Source organism: Zonotrichia leucophrys, chromosome 23 (genome assembly GCF_028769735.1).
Source record: "Zonotrichia leucophrys gambelii isolate GWCS_2022_RI chromosome 23, RI_Zleu_2.0, whole genome shotgun sequence".
Lineage (NCBI taxonomy): Eukaryota > Metazoa > Chordata > Aves > Passeriformes > Passerellidae > Zonotrichia > Zonotrichia leucophrys.
In genome coordinates this window covers 4,756,734-4,776,592 of record NC_088192.1, presented here as the reverse complement: position 1 = coordinate 4,776,592, position 19,859 = coordinate 4,756,734, and the positions used below count along the sequence as shown (strand labels likewise).

Sequence of the window (19,859 nt, the reverse complement as noted above, 5' to 3'; positions counted from 1 at the left end):
GAAGGGGAGGAGGGAGTACTAAATTGGTTTAGAGGGAGTATTACTAGAGAAATAGTTAATAACAGACTAATTTTTTTGTCCCAGTTTTGCAGCATTCTCCAGTATGTGCAGCAAGTAGGAAAAAGAGAAGTCAGCTCATCAGTGAAAGGGTGCTTCTGCCTTAGATAAGAGATTGAGTCACTTGCTCTTGTTCCTGTAGGAGAGCTTTAACCTCCTGCTTCTTTTTTAGGATTGCTATTTATAAGTACTTCAGGGAAGTGGTGAAAACAGAAGGTGAATATTCATTTAGTTCTCTCTCCTCTTTTTGGAGAGATGTGGAAGATGTTCCTTCTAGGTTCTGCAGGAGGCAGGGGAGAGGTCATGAGTTAGTGCTGGCTGCCTTTCAAAGATGTAAAAGTGATTTAAAAAGTATAGAAAACTTAGATTGTGTGAGTTGCTGAGGTTGATGTTTTGCAGAGCTATTCTGAGGAATTTTAATTGCTAGGTGACATGTTTCTGGGTAAATTGGATGAATATCTATTTGTTTTGCTTTTCTTGTGCTCCCACTCCCTTTCAGGTGTAAAACTCTAAATCACTACAAAACATGAGTGAAGGCATATTAGGGTAGACTAGATTTTTACTTTCCTTTTGAAGCTCAGTACTAAAGATATGTTTTTCAGAGGGTTTGGTGGATGTAATTTTGTATCATCAACCTGATGATAAAAAGAAGAATCGAGGATTCTGCTTCTTGGAATATGAGGATCACAAGTCAGCAGCACAAGCTCGCCGACGCCTGATGAGTGGGAAAGTAAAAGTCTGGGGAAATGTTGTTACAGTGGAATGGGCTGATCCAGTAGAGGAACCTGATCCAGAAGTCATGGCAAAGGTCAGTGGAGACTTCACTGGATGCTCTTGTGCTTTGGGAGGAATTTCTTTATGCCACAGTGACAAAGATTTGTTGCAGCTGAGCCAGGCTAATTGTGAGGCACAAAAAGCAATTAGAGGGCATTTCACCCTAAGCTGTGCACGTGGTCTGAGCACTGTGGGTGAGTTGCCATTGGAAGATGTTGGAAATGTGCTGTTACTGACTGCTGTTAACATCTGAGCTAGTCCTGTGCAGGGTTATCCTGCTGGATGGACACATCAGGCTGTGCATTTTCTGCTTTAGCTGTAATCCACACCAGGTAGGTGTTGTGTGAAACTGTTTTCCAGAGTGAGATAAAGGTGAAGTTCAGCATGGGGAATGGATGTGCATTTTATCCCAGTGTTTTGGGGTAACTCCTTGTTGTCCTGGAGGTCTGTTACTAAAATTTTGCTGGGATTTGTGGCATCCCAGAAGCAGAAAATCAAAGCTGGATATTCTTCTGATTATGGAAGGGAACTGTGAAAGGAGAGAAGTTGTAGAAACTTCATACAGGTAACTAACTACAAGGCACTTTGTTTTTTTTTAAACAGATTCAGAATTAATAAAGTTACCCAAATTTCTTAATACAACCAAAAAGAGAATAATTACTAGTTAGTTGTTTCTTTTAAGGTTTGACTTTTAAAGATTACAGCTTTGTTCTCATTTTTTCACCAGGTTAAAGTTTTATTTGTAAGAAACTTGGCCACTACTGTGACAGAAGAAATTCTTGAGAAATCCTTTTCTGAATTTGGAAAGCTGGAAAGAGTAAAGAAGTTGAAGGATTATGCATTTGTTCATTTTGAGGACAGAGGTGCAGCAGTGAAGGTAGGTTAATTATTCTTTCTTGGTTAAGTTGGTGAGAGCACTTTATTTTTTATGAATGGTTTTAAGAAATTTCTGTACAGTAAATACCTGGGTAAGACAAACCACAGAGCCCATTTAATAAAGTTCCCATTGTAAGAATTTCAGTGCTAATAATTTTGTTCCTATGATTTCAGTAGCTAGGAGGATGTGAAACTTGAAAGGACAAAACTGTAGTGAGTTAACAAGTAGACTGGAAAACTGGTGTAGAGCAATGCAGGAGAGTCTAGAGAAGAGGAAAATAAGAGATCAGCCTAGACAATTTTACTGAGGAAACAGTGGCAGAAGGTATCAGTTGTCTCTCAGAGACCCTATTTAAAGGCTGTGTGTAGTTTTGGAGTGACAGAAGTATCAAATAGAAATTGGGAGGTAATTAAAAAATACTTTGTGAAGGAGAGGAGAGTGGTGTTGGCAACTCTTCAAGCATTTCCAGTTTTTCACTCTGCATGCACCTGAGGTTTCTTCTCAATGACTTGTTAAATATTGAAGATCATTATTGTAAGCTTCAGAGTTCTCCTCCTTTGTGGCCATGAGCTGTTGAGAAGGTCATTAATATCTGCTGACTGTGATTCAGTACATTGAATTCTGTAGAAATTACTTCATCTGTCTTTTAAATCCATAGTTGATAGGAGAGTAGGAAGTGTTTTTTTGAATTTGGGAGTCTTGAAGCAGATACATTGCATGTGGTGTATGTGGCTGTATGGACAGTTCAAAGGCTCTGCACTTGGTCTTGTTAATGATTTTATAGCCATTTAATTGCTTAGGATTTTACTACACAAGACATTAGGTTTTAGAATACTCTTGATTGTGGCTTTAAGATGAATATCAGTCTTACTTAGCGAGGCTGAGGTTGGTTTGGGTAGGTTTAGGCCGTGTCTGAGGGAGGACAAGAAGTTCAGACAAGGGGTAAGTCAGCACAGCTCTGGATGTGGTTTTGTGTAGTGTTTGTGAACACTCTCCAGCCCTTTCCAAGTACTGCTCCCTGCTGAGTGCTCTGTTAGATTTCAGCAACTGGAAACTTGCAGCAGCTGAGAAAAAGATCAAATGCATCACTAACATTCATCTCAAGCTGGAAACCACCACGTGTGGCCCATGTGTCTGTTTCATGGCCACTAAATTGGCTTATGAACTTCGAGATATTTTTGTGTGTGGATGTGTTTTGGCTTTCAATGAAGTTATGGTATTTATGTGTGGAATGCATAGAACTGGATCATTGATTCTAGCATTTACTAATTTTTATCAGTAATTATGTGGAAATAAATTGCCACAATTTCTAATGCTTTTGAGGCACGTAGGTGTACAGACACAAAGTCTTCATTAATGCAAATATTAATACCCAAAAAAGTTTAATGCAATGCAGATAACTCCAGGTGAGGAATTGGGAGGGTCTAGTCCTAATTGTATTTTGTGTATTAAGTTTTCTTTGTAGGCACATTTGATAGTAAAACATTGCACATTAATTTTCTGGAGGATTCAGGGCTTGCTTGATGACATCACCAACTTTCAGTAATCTTCTGTGGTTTTTTCTCCTCAAGTATCTGTCCTCAGAACTACTTGATTTTCTCAGTCACTTGGCTCTCATTCAGCTACCTGGGAACTACAAATATAACAATTCTATCTCTTATGTGTTCTACCAGGCTTGTAAGTGCAGTGAGTGTTTATGTCAGTGTGAGTAGTGAGAACTTGTTGATTTCTGAAAGGTTTCTAGGAGATACAGGAGCATAAAAACTGATGGTGCTACGTCTGATTTCATAAAATAATTCTTAATATGTTTTAATCCTCTTTTTTATCTTATTATATAAAAAAAAATAACTGGTGAATGAAGTGGCTCTTGGAAAAGTGATGTGTAACATTCTGTTTATGTAGCACAAAAGCAAAGCAAATGGCAGAGCTCAGCCTGGAGCAGCCCAGCTGTCTGGTTTCTTGCAGTAAGTTTTAGTTCCCTTTGAATGGAAAAAAATTTTTAGTTATTTTTCTTTTAATTTTTATACAGGCTATGAATGAAATGAATGGGAAAGAGATAGAAGGGGAAGAAATTGAAATAGTATTAGCAAAGCCACCGGATAAGAAAAGGAAAGAGCGTCAGGCTGCCAGACAGGCGTCCCGGAGCACTGCGTGAGTGTCACCTCGCCCCGCGGTAACGCTGCACCCTGCAAACAGGGGCTGCTCTGCAACACCTCAATGCCTTGACTTGACTTTTCTCCACGTTTCATATTGTTAATCAACAACATACTGTATTTGGAGTTGCTTTTGGAGAGAAATAATTCTGTGCTTCTTTTTCTTTACTAGGTATGAAGATTATTATTACTACCCTCCGCCTCGCATGCCACCTCCTATGAGAGGCCGAGGCCGTGGAGGAAGAGGTGGATATGGCTATCCCCCAGATTACTATGGCTATGAAGATTATTATGATGATTACTATGGCTATGACTATCATGACTACCGTGGTGGCTATGAAGATCCCTATTACGGCTATGATGATGGCTATGCTATAAGAGGAAGAGGAGGAGGAGGAAGGGGTGGGAGAGGTGCCCCTCCACCACCTAGGGGGCGGGGAGCACCACCACCAAGAGGTAGAGCTGGCTACTCACAGAGGGGGGCACCCATGGGACCGCCGAGAGGAGCCAGGGGGGGGAGAGGGGGCCCTGCACAGCAGCAGAGAGGACGTGGTGCTCGTGGAGCCAGGGGCAACCGTGGGGGCAACGTAGGAGGCAAGAGAAAGGCAGATGGGTACAACCAGCCTGATTCCAAGCGCCGGCAGACCAACAACCAGCAGAACTGGGGCTCCCAACCCATCGCTCAGCAGCCGCTCCAGCAAGGTGGTGACTATGCCGGTAACTATGGTTACAATAATGACAACCAGGAATTTTATCAGGATACTTATGGGCAACAGTGGAAGTAGACAAGTGAGGAGGGATTGAGAATATTGGAAAACATAGAATTGGCTATAGCTCTACATCTTTCAAAAAAAAAAAAAAAGAAAAAAATTGGCTTAATGTTTCATCCTTCAGTAGCGATTGGCTGCCATTTGTATTGGGCTGAAGAATCACTCTATTGTGTATATACTCGAGTCTCTTAGTTTTCTTTTTTCATAAACGCACTTGGACATTACTGGGCTTGCAGAATTCCTGAACTCCTTATGGGGTCTCAGTGCTTTTATCATTTTAGGCTTCACTTTAGCAGTTTAAAAGCAGGAATGGCACACTGTTCAATCATGATTTTGCAGAACCTCTGGTTTTGGACAGTTTCTTCTTTTTTTTTTTTTTTTTTGGATTTGGGATAGACTACATAGGAGTATGCTGTACATAAAAGTAAAAGCTAGTGCTTTGTCTTAGTAGTTTTAAGAAATTACAACAAATTAAGTTTTCTTGTATTGAAAATAACATGATTGTATGTTTTGCATTCCTAGAAGTAGGATAACTGTGTTTTTAAATTGTTATAACTTCACACCTTTTTGAAAATCTGCCCTACAAAATTTGTTTGGCTTAAAACGTCAAAGCCGTGGCAATTTGTTCCTTGATGTGATTGTATTTCCAATTTCTTGTTCATGTAAGATTTCAATAAAACTCAAAAATCTATTCAAAACATTACCTATTTCAAATTCAATTGTGTCCTAAAACATTATTTCATTGGTAATTCTTGTGAAAAATATTGTTTTCAAAGTATAACTGCCTATGTGAGTGATCAAATTCGTGCAAAATTTCCTGTGCTTTCCAACATGTAGCACTGTGGACATCAGACTGAAAACTAGGAGAAATTACGGACAGCCCAAAAGGCACTCACTGTTTAATTGCTGTTCAATAATTTATCAGCATCTAATTTTGAAACTTTTTTTTTCCTATTTAAAAGTGTTGAATTGTATCCAAGCATTCACAGAGATCTGATTAAAATCTAGTCCTCTAATGTAATGTGGAGAAGGAAGCAGATCCTACAATGGTGTTAATTTTGTTCCTTTGGTGATGTCCTGTGGAGGCTGTTCTGGTAGGATCCAGCCTTACTGTATAATTGAGCCTACAGACACACAGGGAAATTATTTTGATCTCAAGCATCTTAATCTAATCTCAAATAATATTTGACTAGGAATGAGAATTACAGCTTGGGTGCTATGGCACGCTAAATTAATTTCTTGCTACGGATAACACGAACATACTCTCCAGATTCTGCTTATTTCTATCTTGACATTTTAATTTGATGTTCTGCCATGATGAACAATTTGCCTTAGAATTCTCCTGCCTTAAAATAAAGGCTGTTCAAAAGTTTAAGACTTTATCTTTTGAGGGCATTGCTAGCTACATTATATTATGTGTTGCTTTGACCCTTGTCTTGGACATTCCCAGATGTCAATTTTAACTGGCAAATCATGACATTACTCTTGTGTTGCATCTAAGCCATTCTGTACCACAATGAAGAACATTTGCTTCTCAAGAAAAGAGAGAAACAAACGGATTTATACTTTCTCTAAAGAAAACTATTGCCGGACCTCTAAATATCCAAATCCAATACATTGCTCATACTTGATTTACAGCATTCCAAACACAGACTATTGAGGAAGTTAAACTTCAGTGGTCATACTCCTCCCTTTGTCTTCTATTCCTGTCTGGTGTCTCAAGTGTGTAATGTCAGAATATTCCCAGTAAGATGAGGCTCCCCACACTGCTGTGGATCTGGAATGGGATTGCAGGGTTTGAGTTGGGACCTGAATCGAAGATGTCTGTCTGCTTCTCAGAAATGGGTTTGCCCATGTCAGCCTCTTCCAATTAATAGAATTGGTCATAAATAGCTTAAAAGTGCTTTTAAAAAAATCAATATCTATTATGTTGGGGTTTGGGTTTTTTTTTTTCTCCAGTTATGGAGCCAAACCATGTCCTCTCTGTTTCTTACCTGAGCAGTGAACTCAGAGGGCTTTGCCTGATTATACACTTCAGGCTTTTGCTCGTGGTAAGGATGTGGTTTGTAATTCTGTTCTAACACAAATTTTAGCTGCCCTATCTGAATGACTTTCTGGTAGTTCTACAGCTCTTACAGTGCTGAGCAGAACCCTGTAGTCCCAATAAGTATTGACTTTTCAGTATTCATTGTAAAGGGGATCTAGTACAAGGAGCTTAATTGGAATCGTATTTCAAGTGCTCTCCATCTTGGCAGAAGGCAGTGTTCCCATATTGCACTTTAGCCAGGAGAGTGAGGTGCTAGTGAGGGCTGTGGGGGGACTGGGGGGAAGGTGAACACCTCAGTTATAGTGGTAACAAAAGAGCTGAGAAACAAAAATGTTAAAATTGTCTTCCTCAAGAACTGTAAGGTTGCATCTTGTATTTACTTCTCCCCAAATCATCATTTCTATCAGTAGTTTTAGTAAATATGTGGAGTGAGCTATTAATTTTTATAATTGAAAATCATAACAGTTAAACTCAGTAGAAGTTTCTATTTGCAAGATATACCAAGTTCTTTGATTTACATGGTTTATGGCTACTCAAATTCACCTTTTAAATTTGCAGCAGTACTTTTATTTAATCCATAGATAAGGTGTGCTACAGCTTACTTGAATAGTGGTGTGTGCTGAACTTGAAGAACTTAATGAAATGATGGAAAAAATTATCAAGCAAAGATACTGTAGTACAGTGGAAAACTACCATGCCTGACTCAAAGGAAGAATTTCTCAGCACAATTTGGACATCTAGTTAAAAAATAAATTTAAATTTACTCTCGTGCATTTCTTTTGATTGTTTCTTCAATATAACTGAGCAAAAATCCTCTATAATATGTTGAAAATGGATTTCAACTTGCACACCAATATTCAGCTTTTATGGGTGTCCTGCTGGCATTGGAGGAGGAGCCATGAAATGGAGTTTTAATAATCATTTGATCACTCATTTATAGCAGTTGCTTAAATGTCTGTATTGATAAGGTGTTTGACATAAGAAGCAAGTTACCAGACTCCTAGCAGTTCCAAAACTTGAGCAAAATACTTTACAGCTACTGTGTTATTATATAATTAATTTCACTTTATTAACAACTTAGTTTACTAAACTCAACTTAAAATTTTACTATTGCATTCAACAGAGTTTGCATTTTTTCCAAGTGTTTTCTAGCAATTGTTTATTTTTAAATCTCAGCTTCTGTAGTCTGATTATTAAAGAATGACAACTGCATTGCTTAAAGCTTTCCAAAATAAACTCGAAGTAGAAGATCACCGCATGATTTTGGTGACTCTGTATAAAAACCTGACCACTTTTTGTCCCTTCTCTGTTTGGACATTAAACCCATTTCTATAATTTGAACTCCACAGAAAAAAAAAAATACAGAGGGCACTCTTATTATAAGGCTAGGAGAGAAACCAATGTGAAGTGCTGAGCAAAAAGTCTTAAACCTCTCAAAAACATTTAGTACCAAGACCCAAAGACCCTACTGAATGAATGTATTTTCAGCAAGAATTAATTGTTATCTAAAAGTGCTGGTGGCCCTTCCATAGAACAGCAAGGAGCTCTCCTAGAAATCTGTCATCAGCAATCTTTGATCATGCATGACTTGAGGAGGAGTATGTGTGTGATGAAGGATTGCTAGTGAGGTGGAGGCTGTCAGTGGAATTCTGTCATTCGTGTGACCTCTGTGAGTAGCTCAGAGCCTTATAGAAAGAGTGTACCACGTTGTGTTCCTGTTTTTTCTAAAACAACAACAAAAAGAAGTTAGAGCTTCTGTTAACTTAGAACTTGAATGAAGCTGTTGTAGTCTATTGGCTTAAATTGTCCTTTGAAACCCAGAGCAGTTTGGTTGAGCATGTATTAGTTGATAAAATGTGTAGAGTAGGGAAAAAAAAAATCATTTGTACTGAAGGGAAAACATAAGAAATGATGAAAATAGTCAAGGTGGATCTGCGATACTTGGTTATTGATCAGGAACTTCTGAAATTTTAGAACAGGAGAATCCCTCTGAAGAAATGTTTTAACAACTTGGAGGTTACCAGAAGCTCTGAAAGACAGTTCAGAATATATTTTCTGATGTCCAGAAATCTGCAAGTGTCAATTTTGTATTTTAACTCCTTCCTTTTACCTGACTATCAGGGAAGCGTGCTTGAGGCTGACCTGACATGTCATGATGTCGACTTGCTAGGTGGGGTTCGCAGGGGACATTAACCTTGGAGTTCTAGGTAAGAAAACTTTCTTTCTCATTTCCTTCAGTAAGATGAAAGGGTTGGTGTGGGAGGAGGGAGGATATGAGCTCCACAGACCTGAGCACTGGAATAGCTTTCAAAATCTGCCATTACCATGGAGAGATTGCAAATGTGGAAGGTAAAAGTTGAGGTTAAATCTGTCCATGTTCAAGAGAGGCATATGGTATAGGTTCTTGAAATTAATTTGAAAATAAAGATGACTTGCACTTCAGAAGAAAGGTGGATGCTCTTTTAAGAGTGCTGGAAGCATAAAACATTTTGAACATTTAAATTTTTCCTCTCTAATTAAATCCAGGTATGGGTTGGATTTCTTTCCCCACCTGTGGAAAAGCAGAATTTGCAGCACACTTCTTCAAAGCTTAAGAATGCTGTTAAGAAAAGTGTCCAAGTAGATCTCTGGAAAATAATAAAATTTTGCCTTGGAAATAATAAAACTGGCATATCATGAGTTTGAATCATTTATGTATTGAACATGATAATGCTTAGAAGTCATTAATCAAGAGAGAATGGCTTTTGTACCAAGGACAGCTGTAGTTGATCCCATTATAAAATCCCACTGGATTTTAATATTCATCTCTTTTTGTGGAAGGCATATGTTGATTCTAGACAAACATAGCAAAAGCTGAAGAACAGGTTTGCAAATCAAATACTTGGACATGTTGAATTCTTCATGGCACCTGCTCATCTTGCACCTTTCCTCAGCCAGCAGACTTGTCTTTTCCTGCTTGTTCATGCAGTACTTGGAAAGGAGCAGAGAAGTTGGAAAAGCTTTCTAGGCTAGAGGAGCATTCCAGGTGCAGTCATTGTGGGACTGAATAGCATGCCAGTTGTGACAACACCTGCAGAAGAAATGTGCCTGGTGAGTACAGGTATTTTGTAAGGAATTTTCAGAAATGAAGTATTTGTTTCGTTCCAGATAAACCTTACTCGGCATACCACGACTTGAGAACATTATGATCACACAAAGTCATCAGTGTTGTTTCACTTGGAAAATCATAAACAGAAAAAAGAGGATCTCTTAATTCTGGAGTTTCCAGTCTGCATGTCCCATAGAGCTGCTGGTAGTGAGTGCAGTAGGATGTGTTGCACATGCTCAGGTGGTCTCTGGGAAAGGAAGCAGAGGGCAAGGTCCTTACAGGAGAAAAAGCAACTGAATGGAATTGGCTTTTGAACATGTGGAATTTGGAGATAGCTGGAAATGATGGGAATGGGACATGCTCCTTTCATAAAACATCAGTCTCTTATCAGTGAAGTTCATGAGTTTAAAACACAATGTCAGTATGTATTTATGTGATTAAGCTGCCAAATTGCATTAAAGGCAAAAAAATAAAAGGGAAAAAAGAATGAAAAGCAGACCAAATTCCAGTTCTGCCCTCCTTGCTTCAGACACAAGCTTCTCTTTTTTCCTTCTTTAGCACCAGTGAGTGTACAGTGTTCTCATTGGATTCTCCTGTTGAACTTCTGTAGAGCTTGTGTAAGTGTAGGATACACAGGTTCTGTTTTTAAATCTTCACAGCAACCTGTGAGAGGTGATTGTATTTACATTTTAATTTCAAGGAATGAGCATCCATTGTATCAGCACCTGTTCACAGGACATTATTCTTTCTGACATACCTTCAGACATTTCACATTTGGTGTGCAGAAGGTGCATACCCAGCTGGAATTTCAGAGGAAATGTGGTGTAAGCATTAATTTCATGATAGGAGAGGAATCTGATTCTGGAGAGCATTCAGCTGTCTTAGCAATGGATGCTTCTTTCTGTTCTGGAATTCCCTGCTGTGCTGCTTTAACTGCTGCAGGAAAAGAGAAGTGAAATGCTGCATGGGCTAAAAGTCCTGTGATTAAAAATACTTGCAGTTCTTAAGAAAAGCCCAAACCAACCCAACAACCTTTACAAAAACCCAAAGTCCCAAACAAGGAAAGACAGCCTGGCTGTGCCCACGGCACCCTGGGGACTGGGCAGCTTTTCCTGCTCTCCCTGGGAAGGGCAGAGGAGTTGCAGTAGAGTCCTTGCAGGTAGGTGGTAGCTGGTCCTGTTTGGGAAACACCCAATAATGCAGCAGCTCAGCTGGATCATTTTTCAGTAAACATGAATTATTGGCAGGGGTGGCTCTGATCTGACATCAGATCTCTGGGGCCTCTCACCAAAGTTTGCTGTGTGCCACTCCAGGAAGAGGAAAAGAACTGGGAATTCTTATTGCTTTCTCTTTTTGCTGGAATGGGCAATTTTCAGGTATTTTATAAATCTGCTCATGCTGCAGTAGGTGTTCTCTTCCCACCTTGGCAGTGTCCTTGGTGCAGTATCAGGAAGGTCAGAGTTGAAAGGGCTGTGCTGAGGGGTTCATAGGGCTCTTCTGGGAATCCAGAGATCTTGCACAGTGCTGAAAATTAGGCCAGGGGAATATTGCCCTAGCATTCAGAGTCAAGTTCCACAGGGTCAAAAACTGGAGGGGTGTAGATCATACAAAGGTCCTTTAATAGCCAGAGAGCTGAGCAGTAGCTCATAAATAAGGACAGTCATGCTTATCCCATTGTGCTTACTCCAGAAATTTGAGCAGCCACCTTTATTCTCCTGTTTCCAAACAGTTCTGGATTAAATTTAAAATTTTTGGTGGACACAGCTTTAAAGATGACTCTTAATCATAACCATTTCTGTCAAATTTGGTTTTCTGCCCCACCAATTTTCCTTCAGCTATTATTTAGGGGTTCACTACAAAAACCCTATTAATGAATACCTAGTCAATCTTTATGCCGTTCATGTTATTTTTGATTTCTGTAGCTTTGATTTTCAAACTGCTGTACATTTGCAGGATGCCAATACATTGCATTACATCTAATAAGCAGTCTGTAGGCTTTTTGATAGAGCAGTGCTGAGCTGAACACACAGGTCAGAGACAAAATTCAGTTTCAGGTTGAAGAGTGAGTCTGTAGCAGTTCTGGTGAACTTGCCAGCAGGATTTCTCAGCTGCTTCTCATTCAGATCCTAAGTGATACTTGACCATCAAGCAGTTCTTGCTGCTCTCATGCTGGACAAACCAATGATTATAGTAGAGACATTGAATTTAAGGTTCCATAGAAATGAGGATACTTAAATCCCTAATGGTAGCATTGTAGCTTCTCACTTCTGCTCTTCCTTTCCTCTCCCATTGTTGGTTGGATGTTCACCTGTACTTGTCTCCTCATGTAGAGAGAAAGAAGAAAAAAGCATTTCCTGCAGTGTCTTGGATGTGTTGAGCCAACAAGCTGCTGGTGCAGATGCAAAGCTCTATTGCAAGGTTTGAGATTTTTTTTGAGTGGACCTTGCTGGTTTTCAAATGATTTTTTTGATGTGGTATGTAAAGGTAAAAATACTGAAGGATTCTTCAAATTTCTTTGATATTATTCCTTACCTACCTGAAGTATGAGAACTTGAGTTACTAATTTCATCAGCATTTTTAGATGATAGATCTTGCAGAGAACTGTAGGCATGCACTTAGGATCTAATTTGCTCATAAAATCATTTTATACAAAAAACATTCATCATTCATCATGTTTGTGAAGCATTAGAACATATATTTTCTTTAATGTTCTGGTAAACATTAAATCTTCTCTATGTTTCTTTCATGGCAGTTCACAGAAAATAAATATGCTTTTTTCCCCTCTCCTTTTTTGCTTGACTGACTCTTGGTTGTAAAGTTTTAGCTTTTTCTCTCATGTCAAATTGATGTTTTCTTTTATGTGCCTTAGGAGTGGGTTCAGAAGGGTTTGCAGTGTAGCATGTAAAATCGAAAGGTCACAAATTAAATCTATTTCACTGGCCAAAGTGGGATCTGTGCAGTGAAGGCTGCACCTTCCCCACTGAGGGAGGCTGTGTGGCCAGAGAGGTATCTCCACCAATGGAGGTTATCTTAGAAATTGCTTGAAAAATCCTTTTAGCAGCTAGGCTGGGGTTTAAAATAGAAGCAGCTAAAGAACATCAAATGTGTGGGTGTATCAGTAGAAGTTGCTGAAATACAGATGTGCAGCTATTTGAGTAGCTCTGTGATATTTCTGGTATGAGATGTGTGCGGTGTGGGATGGGCAGTGTTTGTTTACACATCTGGGAGAGCACTCCTGTGGTTCTCACTGGTAATTGCTGTGATCAGCTCCACCCCTTCTTTCACCAAGGAATAAGTAGTAATGGAAATTTGCATTTCAGGAATACATGAAAAGCAGCTCTTCTGTTCCAGCAAAGTCTAGACTCTAGCATAAAGGTTTAGAGTCCAATTTTGTGGTGGGAATAATCATCCTTCTTCTCAGAGGCAGCACTTGGGATGTTTTTTCCTTTAACTTCACTTTCCTTGATTTTTCACTCAATTGAACATTTTATACTGATTCTCTGTTTTCTGTTCTCTGATTATCCAAGGACCATATATTTGAGTTCTTGGGGTTCAGCTGGGATATCCTGACTTTCCATGAGGATTATTTCTGCAGGGTAGAACTTTTTGGCATTCTGAAGAAAATTGGCCTATTTTATGTTAGAATTGTCTTGTTTGAGCTGTCAAGTGCAGCTGAAAGCCTGAGTCTGCAGACAGGATCTGAGCAGTTCCTACTGACACAGGCTATTTTAGTGTTGCTTTTATGTGAACAAAGGGTGCAAGTGAATTAGCTCAGAAAGTTTTCTACTCAATATTTCTACAGAATGATTGACCTTGGGAAAAAGAGGGGACATGAGACATTTAGGAAAGCAGTCAGTAGAGGCTAATGAATAAAATCCAAATCCAAAGTAACAACTGGCTTGTAGGCTGGGTAACCAGGAGAGGAGCAGGAAGTGCTAACAGTAAATAACATCTCTGCTGTCTTCTGTGGCTGTTTCAGTTTGAGCTTGAAATGCAAAGAAGTTGTGTGTTGTGCATCTCTTTAACCATTGTGTATTTCTTACAAAGCCTCTAGTAATAAGTTAAATAATCCAGGACAGACCACAAGGATGCTTGGTGTAACTTTTTTTTTTTTATTTAAAAATGCATGTTTTTCAGATACTGAGCTGGATCTGGCCATAGAGACTGTGAACTTTGCTCTTGATGTAACAGAAACATGGGGTACATAATTCACATTGATTCTCCATTGTCATGTACTGTGTTGGTAGGTGAAAATTAAATAATGATGCCTGAATTGATTAATCCCCTGGGCATGGAGGAAGTGCAGTGTATAAATATGTAAGAAGACTTCCAGGAGGAAGTGTGGGATTGGCAGAGCCAGGTGGATCTCAAGCAAAGCCAGACTCATTTTTGATGCACAGAGCCTCTGCTTGTGTTAGCAAAACATTCTTCTCTGTTCCAAACTGAGACCACAAAACCTTTAGTGAGAAAAAACCCCACAATCAGACTTTAATGCCAAGAGCCTGAGAATGATTGCAGTTACTTACAGAGATAGGATTGCTTGATGAAAATTGAGATGTAAGCATGATTAGATGTTCATTTGCGTGTTACACTCTTGAGTTCAGTCCTGTCATAAAAACAGTTCAGCCAGTGCAGGTGTCTCAGTGCTGCTGTGAGAAGATGGCAGAATGAAAAGAGAAGAAAAAGCCTATGGCTGTGTAAATGCACAGGGTTTTTTCTCTCTATTAGTTGTCTAAATAAGCTATTTTAGAAACTTTAGTTATTAACAGCAATCAGAAATCAGGCTCTGAAGAAGTTAAAACTCATTTTTATATCTTAGTACACAAGTGCCTGGACTCCTTTATCTACTATTAATGTTTAACTTCCATTCTCATCTCATAATCCCTGAAGAACATTCATGATGCCAAATGAATTGAGTTGGTGAGTTACCTCTCCTTGTCTGTGTGGAGAAGTTTGCTTGCTGGCTTTCCTGAAAGGATTTCAGGACTTCATTTATGCCACCTGCCATTGTAGCCTCTGCACACACACTAGGATTCTAAAGCTGTGGCACAGTTTGAAATCAGTTGGAGCCTGGATATTCTTTAAAATTTACAAAAATCTAGCAAAATTGCAATTTCCCTGTAGGTGACTCTTGGCCTGTGGCAGTGCTCTGGGTTGTAGCCTGCAGGGCAAAGCTGCTCTTCACTGCCTGACTGATGTCTGGCAGAACAGGAAATGTGGAAAGGGATTATTAGAGCACAAGTATCAATCACATTCTGGGTTTTTGGGCTGGAAACCATGCTCTTAAACTTGTTAGAATAATACCTGCAATAATCAATATATGCTCCACTACTTAAATCAAGTTTATTTTTAGCCCAGTGGGTTTTTAATTGAAACTGCTCAGGCAAAACTTGTTTTTGAAGTATTTATAATTGCTTCTTAGAAATTTCAGCTGAATGTGGACTGAAGGAATTTGGGCATACCAGTAGATGGCTTCTCAGTGCCCTTTGCAACACTACACTGGGGGAAAAAATTAAAAAAAACAAACAAAAAAAAACTGGCAAGTAGAGAAGTTAGACAGAAAATTATATGACTCCCTAGTTTCTTTTCAATATTTATTGTTACATTTTTTGAATATTTTTCCTTTTCTAGGTGTTTTCTACATCTCCTGGGCTTAGGCTTTGTCCCTCTCAGTCTCTTATGGTTCATCATGCACCAGTAGTCAGCATGGTCAGGTTTGGCTCATATTTACCTCACAGTTTAGGACTCATTGCAAACATTTAAAAGGAAAAAAAAAAAGAAACACATATTCACATCTTCCTGGTTTTCTGTACTTTAAATTGAAGTGATTAGGAAGCTGAGTTTTAATGAGCTTTTAGTAGAGGTGAGACAGAGACGTGTGTGTGTAACTGCTCATTATATTTGTCTGAAAACATCTTTTTGGGTGTCACCTGACTCAGTGCCTTCTCAGGTCCCTGCTGCTTTGCAAGGCTCAGGTGGAATATTTGTGAGCCTGACACAACAAGAGAGGCAGAGGAGGATAAAAATCAATTGTGTTCTCAGAAGTGGAGCTCAGTGCCTGCTTTTTCCACGCGTGATTTGGGTTGAACCAAACAGTTCTGGTGTTTTATCCATTGAAACCTGGTGAGGAGCAGCACAGAGCTGCATGGCCTGGCTGAAGGAGGGCAGCCCTTGGGAGCTGGAGGCAGGTAAGGCTTGGTGCAGCTTTTCCTTGTCCAACCCTTGCTGTCTTTGTGCTTTACCTATGCAGCTTTTCTCTTTGCTCACAAAGGTGTCAGCCCCACACACCTGCATCCTTTCCAGTTTCTCATAGGGAACTTCCTGATCTTGCCAAAATCCAAACAAAAAGTGAAGCTTTGCCAGCAGCTTTTCAGCTTTTATATGCTTTGCCATGGAGGTCTGTGCTTGTCTGTGTTTCCACTTCATGTGTGACCCTTTCTCTTTGGGCTTGGACCTTTTCCCCTTTTCATGGTGGCTTTTCAAGGCTTGGTCTTCCATCCTCCTACTTGGCTTACATTTACAATAAGTAAAATATTTTCAGTGCTTTTGTTGATTTTGGTAGGTTTTGTCCATCACTCAGAGTGCAGGGTAATGTCTGAGGTGTAGGTGATGTTTGAGGTGGTGTTAGAGGGGATTCTGCTTCACTGACTCTGAAAACCTTCCCATTCCATTGAGGTGTTCCCATCTCTGTAGTGCTGCCTTCCTAACACTGCTGAGTTGAAGAGTTTCCATCTTCCAGAGGTAAGAGGAGGGATGAGATCAAGCCCTTTTTGGCTTTGTGGTTTTGCTCTGTTGTCTGAGCCCTTTCTGATACAAATTGCATGTCTTGTGACCCAAGAGTTTTAGGTGCAGAAATCAGCTTGGTTTGAGTGAGCTTTAGGGCTTTATATCCACACACTGCTGGCAGGACCCCATCAACCTTCACAGCTTCTTGGAACAGTTATTTGTTGCTTGCTTTCATTTGAGGGGAGTGATTTTCCTCTGGGTTCTTTCATCTCTGGTCTCTGGCCTGGATCATCAGCCTGGCTTAGCTTATACCTCTTGCTCTCTTCAGACTTCATTCATTTTATGAGAAATAGGATGTTGTGATCACATTTCTTGAATCTTAAAATCTCTAGTTTCTCTGGACTTGGCTGTTTTGTATTCATGGCTTTTGGCTGATAGTCTTAGGAAATGCTTTTGGGAAGTGTGGTTGTGCACACTTGTGTACTCCTGTGGTAGCACCTTGCTGGTGACACTTGGCAGCTATCATCTCTTACACTTGCATAAACATCACAAAACCTTGCAGCCTGCTTGTTCATCATTCATGTGAGCACATCAAAGTAATTTAGGACTTTAAATCCAAAAAAAGAGTCAGCAAACACCAGTTAATGTCACTGCTGCACAATGTTATGAATTGCCTGAGCAGATGTTAGTGAAATGACTGTTGCATTTTATTTCATCTGCAGGATGTTCAGGTTGATCCATCTCTGAACAGCTTCTCTCTCCTTAATGGCCAGTTTGGAAAAGATGATGATCTGTTCCACAATAGCTGGGATTTCTTTTTATTCTGCATGCTTAAGAGAAGTATCTAAAATATAGCAGGATGAACAGAATTAAAAAGAAGAAAGCCTTACAGCTAAAGTCAGGAAACATGGATATTCATTACTTACCATGGACCAAACCTCCAAACTGGTATTCAGAAACTGAAGTGTAAAAACAGCTGAAATCAGTTCTGGCAGTGTGTCACATTCCCTGTAGTGAGCTGAAGCAGAGGCTCAGGTGAACATCACCTGCATTCTTGTTTCCAGATTCAGTCCTAAGTTTTAGCTACAGATAATTGATGCAAAGAGTTGCAGCTTATTTTGAAAGAAAACCCAGTAAGGATCTTTCCAAGTCTACCTTAGCAACTTGGGATATTTGGTGACATGTGAAATAGGTGATTTTGCTGCATTTACCTTTGGCTTTATAGAGAGGCAGGAGGATGGTGTAACACCTGCTCATGCTCTCTGCAGTTCTGTAAACTCTGTGTGTAAGGGTTGATTCATTATTTGCATATTGATATTACTACCTGGCACTCTCAAATTATTCACCACAAAAAGCCTTCCCTGAGATTGTGAATTCTATTTTATTCATGTTTGCTGCTTTTGTATCTGCTGAATGCCAGCTCCCTCTTTTCCATGGGGTAGGATTGCAGGATCTGTGCTCTTTGTTTTAATAACTTCCTCCTCTTTGAAATGCCATTATTTCTGGTCTGTTTGTAGATGATGAAGGATAGACACTGTGATGGGCACTAAAGCATGGACTTGAAGTGTGCACTCTGGTGGCAGGTACTCCTATCTGATCCCCTGGTCTGGTGTGTCTGAGGGTTTAGGTGCTGTGTGTCTTAGCTGTGGTTTTCTCCATTTATTAATTTCAGTGTTGATTGAAATGTTTGTCTTTATTTATAGCATATCCAACAGCTGTGTTGCAACAGAGAAGGTAAGTTTAGAGCTGGGGCTGAAGGGGTTGACAAGCTCTGGATAGTTAATGTGTTTGTTTTTTTTTTTTAAATACAATCCTTAAAGTTTATAGACAGATGTTGGATGTTTTGAGGATTTTCTTGGAGTGTCCTGATGCTTAAGATCAGACAGAAAACCGTTGTAAGCAAAATCAAAGAAATTTCTCATGAAGAAAAATTAATTCTGAATGTTGGTTTGGGAGATGATGGTGAAACAAATGGGAAGTTGTGATCTTGGACATTAGACAGCTGCTAAAGCCAGTACAAAATGGCAAGAAACAGAGCATTTATTATATATTATATGGGGAGGAGAAGAGATTAATTTGAAAATTAGATTTTTAACCATTCTTGCAGTATTTATTTGTCTTTTAAGATATAGACACAGTAAATTCACCAGTCTGTTCAGTGAGATATTTTTCCTATTCATTTTCCTGATTGAGAATTACTGTTAATGTCACACTTGTTGCTAGAAGCTATTGAGCTGGTCATGCTCATTTTTCTCTGCTGAGCTCAGTGAGTTTTGCTCTCCACTCTGTGATGGAGGATTGCTGGTTGCTGTTAGCTGTGCTTTAAAGACAAGAATTCCTGGGTTTGGTCAAGTTTAGGACATGTTTGTTCTAAAGCCTAATAAAAGCATTAACTAATGTATATCTCATTTCTCTGATGTGGGTTATAAGGGACTTGCCTGTCAATACATCTGAATTATTTAATTAAATCTGGATCTCTTCCTTAGCTAACAAAGCAAACAGTCTCAGATATGCTTTGCTAGGCAGAATCATGTGTAGACAGCAAGGTTTTATTATCTGTCAGGAAAAGTGCACTATAAGAAGATGAAATCTAGATGACCTTGACTGAAAACAAAGAAATAAAGTTTTATGAGATACACTATATTAATGCCCCAACTTGGATGTAGGAATTCCTGAGCAGTAATTTTGTTTTAAGTGCCATTAAAGCTCTGTGTGCAATCTGTACTTCTGCAGGAAATGTGAAATATCCCAGGGACTGGCTGCCTGCCTGAAGGACCCCAGTACCTGCCTTTGATGGCAAGTGACCTGAGCATGGCTGTGCCCATGGTGGCACTTCAGGTGGGTGTGTTACCTGTGTTTGCAGACTTTCCTTGTTCTCTGCACTGTACCAGAAACTGCACGTGTCTTGTACAATCTGTTTGGCCCTCTTGTAATGTCTGGTTTTCCTAATAAACATCTTTTGAAGTCTTTGCTTTGTGGCTGATTTCCAGGGGTCCAAGTTTCCCATGTGTTAGGTACATCCTTCTGATGTATTCTTTGGATCATGCAGGGAGGAGAAGAAAAACTCATAACTGCTTCTTTTGAATAAAAAAAACTTTATTTGAAGCTGCTGTGTCCACACAAGACCTTCACTGGTAGTTTCTCTGTTTTGAGTATTTTCTTGGAGTGTCCTGATGCTTAAGATCAGACAGAAAACCATTGTAAGAAAATCAAAGAAATTTCTCATGAAGAAAAGTTAATTCTGAATGTTGGTTTGGGAGATGATGGTGAAACAAATGGGAAATTGTGATCTTGGGCTTTTGTTCCTGTGAAGTGCCAAGTCCTGTGGGGAAACTTCAGCCACATGAAGGTGAACTACCAAGAGTTT

General features: G+C 39.5%; 1 protein-coding gene across 9 annotated transcripts in view; it reads left to right on the top strand.

The window, feature by feature from the left end:
• Positions 1-19,460, top strand: part of HNRNPR (heterogeneous nuclear ribonucleoprotein R) — a 33,229-nt gene extending 13,769 nt beyond the window's left edge. For 3 of the 9 annotated variants that reach the window (XM_064731682.1, XM_064731674.1, XM_064731681.1), the window contains 5 exons: positions 660-865; positions 1,559-1,708; positions 3,738-3,859; positions 4,034-9,768; positions 13,904-19,460. In XM_064731682.1, the coding sequence (XP_064587752.1) occupies positions 660-865; positions 1,559-1,708; positions 3,738-3,859; positions 4,034-4,646 (1,091 nt within the window). In that variant the 3' untranslated portion in view covers positions 4,647-9,768; positions 13,904-19,460. The remainder of the gene's footprint in view (positions 1-659; positions 866-1,558; positions 1,709-3,737; positions 3,860-4,033; positions 9,769-13,903) is intronic. The other 6 variants (XM_064731680.1, XM_064731679.1, XM_064731676.1 and 3 more) reach the window with 6 other exon arrangements.
• The last annotated feature ends 399 nt before the right edge of the window (positions 19,461-19,859 follow it).